The sequence below is a fragment of the Petromyzon marinus genome, chromosome 28, assembly GCF_048934315.1.
Source record: "Petromyzon marinus isolate PM22_M1 ecotype Great Lakes invasive population chromosome 28, UKy_Petmar_22M1.pri1.0, whole genome shotgun sequence".
Lineage (NCBI taxonomy): Eukaryota > Metazoa > Chordata > Hyperoartia > Petromyzontiformes > Petromyzontidae > Petromyzon > Petromyzon marinus.
In genome coordinates, this window is record NC_133694.1 from 3,240,032 (window position 1) to 3,252,972 (window position 12,941).

The following is a 12,941-nucleotide window of genomic DNA, read 5'->3' on the forward strand; positions in this document are numbered from 1 at the left end:
GGACGATGCTGCTGTGAGCAACGCGAGTGTGGGACGTTGAGGCGACGCAAATCGGAGTAGCGGTGTTAATAAAGCGACGACCTATTTGCTAAAGGACGTCAAAGGGGGAGACGTAATTCGGGTTTATTACCGGCATAAATAATAGAAAAGAGGTCCGTGGAAATGAAAGCAACTTTGTACTTGCTAATCTGCATGCATCCCTGCGAGTGTGCAGACGATATTGCTTTGGCAGATTGTGTTTGTGAATGCAAAAGAGTTGGCCCTCCTTGTCCTGCTTTGTTGTGTTTAGTTTGTCGTCCCCCCTCCACACCTCCGATTAGCACGGTTGGCTGCGTACGGTGCGAAATAAGTTCAACGTATATAGAAACGTACAGAACGGCTACAATGGCGAGGACCTCGGTTTGATTCCAGGTCTCTTGTCGCCCGTGAATAAAACCGGCTTCTCAATGTGTCGTGAGTTCATTGCCTCGGCCAATGAATGAACGCATAAAGACAACCGCGTGATGTTAAATGCCATTTTTTTAACCTAAATATTATTTGGGGAGAAAATGACAATGAATTGCCATGGTCAATGTGGGTTTTTTTTTTACAGTTTTGAAATCACAAGCTTTTGTTTTGCCAACAGTGACACTGACACATTGCTTTCTTTCAATGGTGCGTGGGTTTTCACGTTGTCCCGTACGGCTCTCGGCTGTGTTTTCCGGTAGTACCACGTGATGTCTGACGTTTTGCTTGCGCGCTCCTGGGATATGAAGGAGCTGCCCGCACGTGGAGCGAAAAGTCTCCACCTCATGCCGACCTTAATGGGTGGCGATGATGACGATGATGATGTATCCAACCACATCTGAAATCACCAAATAGCCGTGAACGTGCCCGAGCCTCTCAGACATTGGAAGCTACGCAGGGTTGAGCTTGTTTGGTTATTGACTGTTGCAGGTTTGAGGCTGCACAGTGGCTAGGGGATACGAGCACAGCAGTGTATCTGCTCCTTGTAACCCTCGGTTTTCTCCGGGTGCCATAGTTTGCTGCCCATGTGAAGCCAAACACTCAGGAATGTAATTGGCCAAACAGACAGTACACGACCCTCGTGAAAAAGTTTTGAGACTCAGCGAGGCTTTTTCACCGGTCAAGGTCATTATTATAGTATTATTGTGTTATTATTATTATTTCAAACCGACTATGCTTGAGACGTGAGAGCACTCCGCATTGGAGTTGCACTCACTTGTACAGACCATCGGCCGAGACGCATGATAAACAACGAGTTGCGGGTCGATACTTGGTCCGAAATTAGTTTCCACGAGTAAGCGAAGCCAGCGCAGAGCTGATAAACAAATACGGCGCGCAATAAATTATTAACTCTACCCTTATTGCCACCGCAATAAAAAACCGCAACGCGCATTACAAATAAGAACGGGTAATATAGAAATAAAAAAGTAATAAAACTGCTGCCGACATTGCACTACTCAGCGCTGGAAATCACGTTACGACTCGCAAGTTGTTTATTGTGAATTGAATCGGTCTTGCAGGTCATGAGCCCGGGGCATTTAAGGACGGGCTTAGGGAGAGAGAAAAAAGCGCGTTTTTGGGTTGTTTACCAGCGTGTCGTTGGGCACGAAGTCCGACGTTTGGCTCCGCGCGCCCGGAGAGGACGAAGCCGATGGGAGCTCCCGGCGTGAGGAAAGAAACCTCGGAACGGTGCCGAGCGAGAAGATGGAGCGTTGAGGTCGGCTTGCGTGCGTCGGCGAGACGGATCGTGACAATGCAGGACCGTGATGAGAGATGGTGGCGTCTTGAAGGCGGGGAGGTGGAGGGTTGGGAGGGAGGAGGCCTTTATCCAGCAGCGGATCGATCATGGCCGATGATGAGGATGATGAAGCAGCCAACACAATTTGAGTGAAATTTGCTAAAGTTGGTCTCTTTGCAATTACGGTGAAAAATGTTAAACAAAACCATTGGCAGAAAAATAAAAAAACTGCATGAAAATATGAAAAAATATGACCACGATGATTGATGATGATTGATCGTGCGATGATAGCGCTGTCGATAATGATAGAGATGTCGCGTGGATGGCAGAGTGAGACAGATCGCTGCATCGCGGCACGCACAACAACGTTCGGCGGGCCGCGCAAACTCGGCTGCCACTCATTTCTGCTTTAATCGGACGTGGTGTGAAAATAATTCGGTGTAATTACAGCGGCGTAATTTACTGCCCCTGTCACCAGTGACGCACTGTTCATGTCCTCGCTCACGCGCACATGTACGCACATGCACACAGAGATAAAAAAGGCAAAGATCCCCCGTGTAACCTAACACAGGCTGTCGGAGCACGTGCCACGAGCGAACGCCTATCGAAGGCCGGAATTGCACTCGCCCGGCCGCCTTTGTCTCCCGTATTTACACACCGCACCAGGAAATCATTTAAGGCCCTTAACCTGGTGGATGTCCAGGTCTAATTCAGACATTTTCCACTTGTTGGCCGTTAAACGGGAATCGAACTCAGGTTCGTAGGTTCTAAGTGCCTATGCGGATGGAGCGTTACCACGGCGGTTTTAGTGCAGAACCTAGGTGCGTAGGTTCTACGGCACACGATTGCAACTGCAGTGGAATCGAATGCTTTGTGAAGAGAGAGAGAGAGCAATGGAAACCAAAAGCCTTGAGATTGCAGGGGCAGCTTCCCCTGCGAGCCTCTTTATTTGAGGTGGCCGGGTCGGGTTAAGCGCTGTGACGCTCGCACTCTGAGTCCGAGGTCAACTCATTTGTAACGCTTAAAAACCCTGAAGTGGAGTGGCGTTTGTGGAGGTGTCCTAACCTCCTGCACAGGATCCCACACGGCAGTGGGGACGGTACGACTCTCTGGCCCCATTGTACGTACGTTGAACTTCTTTCGCACCGTACGTAGCCAACCGTGCTAATCGTAGGTGCGGTAACGGTGGTTGTGACAACCCATTGGGGGATGACAGAAGAGGTACGGACGAGAGGTGTAGGGATTTAGTGAGATTTCAACAACAGCAAAATGCAGACAAAAATAGATGGAGTGAGATGAGGGCTAGATAGAGATCAAATGGATATTTTTTAAATATTCTTTTACGTGTTATGTTCATAAGGCCTTGATAAGCTGATATTTTAATTACACCCATGTATACATTTATTTTTTTCTCATGAATTCGGGGCCATTTGAGCTGTTTTCGGAAGCCCCTAAGCTTTTGTCGGGTGTTATTTGTGCCATGCGCTGTCACTGGACGGTGAACACCCAGAGACGTTCCCACGTCTTGCCGGTTCTATCGTGGCCCAATTAATGCAACGCTGGGCAGCAGCTCGCCTGCTGGTAGGTTTTTAACGCGCTCGCCATCAGAAGCCTCTGCTCGCTGGCGCAAGATGCGCCGGCAATGTGTTGGGGGAGGGTTTTGGTGGCGGGGGTGGGGGTGGTTAATCTGGTCTCTTGTGGTGGGGGGGATTTTCTTCCTTGCGAGCGAGGGGACGTACACCACGGAGATGGAGTGATGCGTATTGAGCTCGTATGCAAGGTGCTCGGTGAATTTCTCCATTCTGGGATGGTGAGAGACGGCGATACGCTTGGGGAGGCCTTCATCCAGCAGTGGATTACTCATCGGCGAGTTATTATAGCGCTAATGTTTTTTTACACAGCATTGCACAGCTTGTTCATGCATAACCGTACAAAAACACCATCACGCTACATTTGGCTCTGCACTTAATTTGGCTCGATTCCAGCTGTGAGAACTGAAAGCTCCGTTTGACTGCCATGCGGCAAACGTTACCCTCCTATCCAGAATAGCTGGAAACGTGGTACGACACAGAGGTCAAAGGTGAGATCGGAGGTCATTTGGAGGGATCTCATGGGTAGCTCTACGATATCCGCTTCCCTGGGCTGTTTTCTAACAGAGAGTAGCACTGAATGTACCCAGGAAGGGGCGATTGAGATGGGTGGGACAGATGTGTTTTGGACGGATGAACGCGGGTTACCCAGAGAGCCAATGGAGCGGCACCCAGAAGTGGGAAGCAGAAACGGTCACTTGATGGGAATCTCAGAAGAGGCTCTGTGGCATTTCCAACACGAAGGGTCGCAATGCTCTGCAAGAGATCACCAAGTATACTTCATCTCTCGTGACACGACACCGACAACCTATTTGTGGGAAAATTATTATTTTAAAAGTGTTGTTTCAACCGTTATAAAACACTGTGTGTGTATATATATGTTTTTGGCGGCTTCTCAAAATCCCAGGTATGAGGATGCAGCCCCTCAAAGCCCCCCCCCCCCCCCCTCCTGCGTTAATGCGGCCCTGTTCACTTGATCTGATTGCCCTGGATGTGAATGAACTCGGAATGAGAGGCTCAACATGCATGTCCGTGTAATACGTTTTCAATAAATTATGCGGTTTAGCGATGCATCCACGACTATAAGGATAATAAATACAATTTTAACATCCCAAGAGGAGCCAGCAAAAGTACAAGGGATGTAAAAAAAAGAATCTCCACTAAAAATAATCAAATTGACATACATTGCATAAACACAAAGATCCCCTTGAGTAGACTTGTAGACGCACGCACGCGCATACATGCATAGAGCAAAATAAATATGCTCCCAGAGGACAAGAGGGGGCCCAGAAAGAAAACGATGCACTCGAATATCTGCACATGGCCCAGTTATTGTTTTATCTTTAATTCTCACTTGGCATCCCCTCCACAGACGAATATCGCCATTACGCGTGGGCCCCTGCTGCCGCGTCCTCCGCCGTGCGGTGGTGCCGTCCGGCTCTGGAAGCGCTCGACGATTTAATGCCCTCCTGCCAGCCCTCCCGCCAGTCCGCCCATCCGCCCTCCGGCTCGCTCGCTCGCTCGCCAACTAGGTCGCCCGCCCGCCCGCCAGCTCATCCGCCAGCTCACCCGCCAGCTCACCCGCTAGCTCACCCGCTAGCTCACCCGGTCGCTAGCTCACCTACCCACCGGTCCTGCTCGCTCGCCCACTTGCTCATTTTCCACCGGCCCGCTAGCTCGCCCGCCTACTCGCTAGCTAGCTCACCCGCCTGACCGCCAGCTCGCTCGCCCGCCAGCCCGCCAGCCCGCCAGCCCGCCCGCCCGCCCGCTCATTTGCTAGCTCACCCTCCTGCCTGGAAGGTCGCTCTCCCCCCCAGCACCCCACCCGGCCGGCTGGGGGCAGTGACTCAGCTGAGCGGAAGCGCGCGTGCCGCATGTTACAGAGGTTCGCAGTTCGAGCCGAGCAGTCGCCCTCGTTAATATTTGACGGGCGTGTTATCATTATTATTGTAATTTCTACCAATAAATACTATTCGCTGATCTGCTTCACAGTGGACGTTGAAGATCCCGTGAGGAGTAGAAGGCCGTTGTGTGGCCGTGTCACAATCCAAATTTGAAACATCACCTGCAAATAACGCAATTTAGTAGTGACAGACGATTACCCATCTGTGAAACACGACATCTCAATGACAACCGTGCGCCATGAGAATGGCGTAAATACCAAACATACTAAATTATGTATTCATTATTACTCAGCCACTTTTCCTGGATGAGCATATTATATTCGTAAAAAAATAAAAAAATCCACGCATTTATATTTTCACGTTTTTTCTGAACGATAATAATAATAATAAACAATACAGTCGTGCCAGGTCTTTCCCCAGGAAAACCTCACTGAGTCTTTAAGACTGTTTCAGGAGGGTTCTTCCTTGGGGTGTTGGGTCAACATCACGAATGAGCGTGTGACTTCACGTAGAAGGAAACCAGAGTGGCCAGAGAAAAACCCACGCATTCCAAGGGATACCACTTCGAAGAACCACAGAGACAGATTACATCCACAAGCTGGGTCCAGTGAGGGGAACAAATCAAGTTTGTGGACTGCACCGCACACCACTTCATTGCCATCTCCTGGCAACCTCCCACCTCGAACAAAATGACCCACAAATGACTTATTTTGCGAAAGCCACATCACAACGGTCCCGCGATAGCTTTGCGCCAATGCAGTGGAACATATTCCAAATGCACTGAGTTCGTATGACCCCGCATTGCCCGGTGTTCACACGAACAAGACCTAACCAGGCTCAACAGCTGCTTAGCTTTCGAGGTCTGATGAGACCGGGCGCGTCCAGCGCGATTTCGATCGCAGTCGCTTGCGCACGGACCCGCGCACGCGCGTACGTGCTCGAGTATGTGCGCGCGAGTCCGATCGCTCTGCTGGGCATCGGCCTGGGCTTTTGAAGGTCGCGGCGCCGCCGCAGTTTAGTCCCTTTGATTTCCCCCGTGGTGACGAGAACGGTGCTCGGACGTCAAAAAATCCCCGAGTACCCCCACCGCCTTCCGTCCCGTTTGTCCTGCCTCCCCCCTCCCATCACTCCGCTGCACCTCACAAAAGCTTCGGCTTATCGCCAGATTGGGGCGACTCTGTAGTCATTTTTTTGCGCGGGCAGATGCTGCTCCCCTCACCTCTCCGCTTGTCGGAGAGTCCGAGTCCTCGCTCCCCGCGTGACTGAAGCGGGTTGGCGTCGTGCAAATTCCGCCGGACACCGATGCCTTGACCTCCGACCTCGACGGCGGATTTGAAATAGTGGGGTGATGGGGGGAGGGGATTGTTCAGGCTTTGTTTAGGATGGGGTTGCCACCTGTTCTGGTATTCACAAAACGTTCTCCTAGCTTTCCTGGACAAATCTGTAACTCTTTCCAAGGCATTGAAAGAAAGTCAGGTTTTTTGTGAATTGCGTAGAAATAATGTTAATAATACACCACTCAGAGTGTAGTTCTCCAGTCTTGCGCGTTTGTGAGAATTCTTCTCCCAGTGACATGTCCTCTTTTTTATCTCAGAAGTGGCACATTTATTGGCGCAATGGGTGGTGGTTTGGTGAGGGTGAAGGTGTCACTTCCATCTTGGTAACCGTAATGTCGCGTGGAGAAAACGAAATGCCACTCTTTGTGGGTCAGTAGTCAGGTGGAATGCTCTCTATCGCTTTGTGCGTCCTCATAACATCAGCCCTACGACTAAAACACCGTGAATGTGGCCCGATGTTTTCAGATCTCGGAAGTTAAGCGAGGGTGTTGAGGCTGGCTAGTTCTTGCAGCAAACATTGTCCTAGGTATATCAGGTGATGGGGATGAGTTTTGGATTGAAATCATTTGCGTTTCACCTTTTGTGAATGGGTTATATGTATATTTAGGATTTGTTTTGATCATTTTAATTCCATTTTATGTTTCTATGTCTTTGGGCCCAAAAAGTGCAGGAAAACAGCCAAGGAACTGACGCCGCATTAATGATATTACTTTCCTTTTCAGAATAATCAGATTTTTTTTTTCGGATTGTCTAAAATTTCGTATCTACGGCCTGAATTTTTTTTTAAAAAAATTCAGATTAGCCAAAATATAATCGGAAGCACATTTCCCAGCAGGATGTTTTAGGCTTTGGCTGCGTGGTTGCCAGGATGTGGCACTCAAGCAATGGCATTCTTGAATCTACTGTATATGTGCAGAACTTTGAGTGGTATCCACCTCGTGCGTGTGGTGGGGTTTTCTCCGGGAACTCCACTTCCCTCCTCCTCTGTATCTTCTTGCACTCATTCTTGGAATTGAACAAAAATTGCGATTCGGGATGGCAAACTCTTCTTGGATAATAAGGCATTCTTGTTGTTATTATTATTGTTTATAATAAAGGTTCTTGGGGAAGATCGCGTTATTTATAAATGTGTCGTAACCCTCCACCACCCGACATGGCCAATCAGCAAAAAAGTGTCACGTTGACAAAAGACAAATAGCTCACTACTTTAGCCCACCGGTGTGTTGAAGAGTGAATCCACAACATTTACAGTTTGTTGACAAAAGACAAATAGTTCACTACTTTAGCCCACCGGTGTGTTGAAGAGTGAATCCACAACATTTACAGTTTGTGGATTCACTCTTCAACACACCGGTGGGCTAAAGTAGTGAACTATTTGTCTTTTGTCAACGTGACACTTTTTTGCTAATTTGCCGTGCCGGGTGGTGGAGGGTTACGACTCATTCATAAATAACGCGATCTAACCCAAAAACCTTTATTATGAATAATATTGGTCGCGAAAGCCTACGTGTTAAACTGATTATCATTGTTGTCATCGATATTTCCATATTTAGATTGTTGTGTCTTTCCAACCTCAGAATAGCACGGTTGGCTACGTACAGCGCGAAAAAAGTTCAACATATAACCTTGTTAATTATTCTGTACAGTGGGGCCAAAAAGTCATGGCACATTGGGTTATCATATTAATTTTAAAAAATCGCAGAGGATTTTATTGATTTATTTTAACAAATGTTCAAAACTGAATTCCATTAACATTAATGCCAGCACGAATTCTATTTTGAAATGAATGTATGACTCTTTAAAATATAGTACAAGTGTAATCTCTGATTATTCATCAGTTTTCTTTCATCTCATTTCACTCAGGGCTCTTGGTTGATTTCTGTAAATGTCACGTGAAAAGCAAGAATACATATAGATGTTAATCATTGTAATATATACATATTTAACTTAAGAATAAACAATTGAAATATTTTAATACCATTGTAAAGAAAATAATGAAATAACCATGTTTCCTGACTTTTGGGCCACCCCGTATATATATTAACACAGTTGCTGAACGAAGGCCCGAAGGCCCAAAACGTAAAAGGGGCAATAAAAAAACTGCACCATCAGTGTCTGTAACAGACACAGATTTAACGCGTTTTTTTATTATTAAAAGCGGGGTTATTGCAAGAGCTTGTGAAAAGAGATGATGGGAGGGAATTCCAAATTGGAGCAAAGTGAGGGAAGAAACCGCCCTCACATTTGCAGCGGCGTCCAACGTACACCGACGTTGTACACACATCCCACCTCCTCTATCTCGCCTGGCTTTCAAGCAACACTGAGAGTCACGGTCAATTACGTCCGTGAAAATGTTGTGCGCGTTACAAATTTCATTATTATTATTATTATCATCATCATCATTCTCACATTCTCACTCTCTCCTGTCTCTGACCTCTTTGCCTGCGTGTGTGGCAGTATGGGATGCCGGCGCTTGTAGATAGGCAGCAGTCCACAGAAATTAGCGCAGATGCACCCTTCTGCTTTCATTCAATTCATCTCTGTCAGTGTTCATGTTTCCAATCCGCATTTCACAGCGGATACTATGCATCGGTCTATTGCTTTCTATTATCAAGTTTTAATTTTACATAAGCACTCCAAGCTGTTCGCGCTCACCTCATTATGTCATTGTTATGATCCCTGTCTGCCTTCAATGATTGCCCTCGGTATAATAACACCGATGCGATTTCCAGTTTTATCCCTCGAACAAATATTCACATTTGCATATAAAACATTCGCTAGACTTCGTGGTTATAAATTAATCCAAAGTTTGTAGCCCTATTTATATTTACATATATAAACCGTGGCCCCGTACTTCAATGGAATTGAATTCTTGTAATGACCATCGTCAATGTGTCCTGAGATGATTCGTGTAAATTGGTTTTCGGGTTAGATCGCTTTGTGCTCGCGATGTCTAACCCCCCCCCCCCCAAAAAAAAAAACAATTACGAATCATAATATTGGTTGTGAAAACCTGCGTGTTAAATTATCCGAGGTGGTTAATGCTTTCTCCTTTCCTATTTACGTCCTCAAGTGTGGATGCATTGGCCTGTGCAGAGGACTGCGCGAGTTGGTCTTGCAGTGTCGTCCTCTCTCGTACGCAGGGTGATGCACTGCTAGCGATGCGATTCGTACCTAACCCTCATGTTGCATATAGCCTCGAATGCACTCGATCTCATCAGACCTCAGAAGCAAGGCTTCAGCCTGGATAGCTCTCGGATGGGTGGCCACTGCATATGGCAGGAGTTGGGGCTGAAGATCCGCATGGTGGGCCATAGAGGCCAGTGCAGTAAAGTCCACTGTTGTACAACGCTACCTCTACGCTCCCGTGTTTACTTAACTTTAGCTGACACGCGCCGAGCAGCTTGGTGAAGGATCAGTTTAACACGAAGGCTTTCGCGACCAATATTATTCATGATAAAGGGTTTTTTTTGGGTTAGATCGCGTTATTTATAAATGTGTCGTAACCCTCCACCACCCGACACGGCCAAACACAAAACTTTCACTACTTTAGCCCACCGGTGTGTTGAAGAGTGAATCAACATAATTTAATATTTGAGTACGACGTTTCGCTGGTAATTCATCGGGCGATTTGCCAGAATGGTAAAGCCCTCGCTTGCTCCCGGTCTTAAATAGAGCAGCGGCAGGGTGACGTCATCATTTAATTCATCCAGGTGCAGTGATTTGAGGCGGGGAGGGTATTGTAATTATATAATAGATTGGTAATCATTCAATTGTTATTCATTGGTATTTGTTTCCCTTACAAGGAATTGTAAATTGTATTACATATTTTATTTAATAATACGCTTCCAGGCCGCACTAAGCCTGTAGCTGTCAGAGCGATTAAAGTGATTTGTATTTCTTTAATTTAAATGGATTCTCTAATTAGTCCTTGCCAGTAATAGTCAGTTTTACACAAACTTCAACGTTATCAAAATCAATTGAGTGACCTTGTTGACAAGCATGCTCTGCCACTGCCGACAGTTGTGTTTGAGATAATTTAATATTTATTGTTGTTCTTTTAGTCTTACGCTGATGTTACGTCCCGTCTGGTGAAGGATGGTCAAACAATCGCCACGGCCCGCACATCGTGGGGACACCGTCATCCAGCAGTGGATCGGCTGACGGCGCTGTGCGTGTGCACGATATTGATTTCAGTAGCTCAACAGGAATACATTTGGGGAGGGGGGGAGGGGGGTCTGGTAATGGGGAGAGGCGGGGGCGGAGGAAGAAAATAAAATAAAAAAGCCAAAGCAAAAAAAAACCGAGGATGCCAGATGCCACTGTTTGATACATGGAGCAATTGAGGGGATCTGTACATCGCCCCCCCCCCCCTCCCCCGCACCTTCCTGCACCTCCGGGGGCGCCTCACTCTGCCACCCTCTTTAATCTCTGTTTATGTTGGATTCCCCTGGCCTCTGGCTGCGAGCAGGACTCTTCTTGGAGGAGCCACGTGATCTGGGCTACGCGGGGCTCGGGGAGCAGGCGGAGAGCGCGGAGGCGCCGGATGAAGCGCCCGCCCTGCCGCTTCCCGGTGAGGCGCTCGCACGATCGCCGTGCCGCGGCGCCGCGTGGCTTTGGTGCGGTGGTTGGGGGGCCTGGGGGTGCGAGGAATGAAATTGGTGCCCCCTGGCCAATTTTTCCCACCACCATCATCACCACCCCCCCCCCTTCGCCTCCTCTTCTTGTAGCCCGGCATCTGGGTCTCTTCAGCCCATGGTCCCCGATGATGGAGTTGATCTGCCTGCACACTTCATAGCTATGCCACCCGCATACACGATCCCACAAGCCCGAGCAGCTTTTGTCAACTAAAATAATGACCAAACTAAATAATACGTAACTAACCAACTAAATAATACAATATATATAAACAAAAAATAATTTGCTCGGAGAATGGCATTTTCAACCTCCTGTCTTTTGGGGCCACCACCGTCACCAGTTTGGCGATCCATTATCATTAATACGTTTATCCTATTGCTATGTAAATGAGCTATCAATTTGTATGCAAACGAGTGTTATTAATTGCATGCATCTGTTGATGGAATTGGAAAGTGCCCAGGACCAATCTCCGTGGACTCGGGGTTGGGAATATGAGGGTTGAAAGGTCGGCCGGTGTGTGGCGTTTTGCCTCGGCCGTGCTGATGACGCGTTCGGAAAAAGACGTGTTTCGTTTTACGTTGAGCGGTGGGTGTCTCTCCCGATTTTTCGTCATCGAGGAACCCATTATTTTCTTCAAAGATGCCAGTGGAGGTAACGGGCCCGGGACAACAAGCGCGGCCACCGGTGAGATGGAGCGACGGAATCCGCTTGTGTGCGGGGAGCTCGGTGCAATTGTTACATTGTACGCTTAGGCCTTCATCCAGCAGCGGATTGATCGTGGCTGCTGCTGGTATGCATGCAATCGCTTCTTCAACCACCATCCGGCACGCTTCCCTGTGGAACGTGGTACGAGAGGCCCCTTGCAAGCCTTGCAAGTCGGGGCTTAATGGAGGATGTGGACCCTGCACCCAATCCCATATGGGGACGCTGCTGATGGCGTGGGGCATAGGGGCAGGATGACTGCGCTTGAGGACTGGCGAAAATCACTCCTCTTGTCAGTGAGATGGAGAAATGTGCGCAGCATTCTTCACTGTCAGTGGTTCCTCATTGCAAACATGAGGGTATAATTTAAAATGGAGTGCTGTGCGCATAGTGTGCGTTAGGTTTATGCACCAGTGTAATGAATGAACTATTTAAATGTGTAATGGAAATGGTTTTTTTTTGCCATTGGTAATTAGTGTTAAAGCCCATGCAAGTATTTGCTTTCAGTCGAAACTTGTATTTTTATTTTTTTTACTTAATGAGTTTCGCCACAAAATTGGTAACGCATCAACTCCGGCGAAGATTTAATTTTTAATTAAGCGTGCTTTTTCTACTCTCGCTAAAATATGAATCCGTCCGCTGCTGAAAAACACAGCTGGTTCATGTATTTATGTATTCATCAGCAGCCGTGCTACTCCGCATCGGCGATAGTGGAGGAACGCGTCACAAACACGAAGTAAAAATGTTTTTCGTGCTCAAAAAAGTGGACGTGCGTAAAATTAAATGCGGCAAAAGGCACTGCACTAACAAAAGCAGTGTGCTGCGCAGTGTGACTACATGGCCTGCTCACGAGTTAATTAAATTGGCTTCTCTCACCATCCTGGCTGCTTGTCTATCTGCTCCCGTGATAATTCCGCCTTCCATGTGGACGGGGAGCTTTCTGCCACGCTGATTTCTGAGACACTCGCTCCTTCTTGCCAAATTCGGAGCCGCGCTAATGGCTGAGTTTACCTCCGCGTGTTTGGCT

The 12,941-nt window shown here is 47.7% G+C and overlaps 1 protein-coding gene across 2 annotated transcripts in view; it reads left to right on the forward strand.

Moving 5' to 3' along the window:
- The window catches only part of DISP3 (dispatched RND transporter family member 3), a 246,057-nt gene that overhangs the window by 118,271 nt on the left and 114,845 nt on the right, over positions 1-12,941 (forward strand). For both annotated transcript variants that reach the window (XM_076070260.1, XM_032961968.2), the window contains one exon: positions 11,046-11,147. In XM_076070260.1, the coding sequence (XP_075926375.1) occupies positions 11,046-11,147 (102 nt within the window). The remainder of the gene's footprint in view (positions 1-11,045; positions 11,148-12,941) is intronic.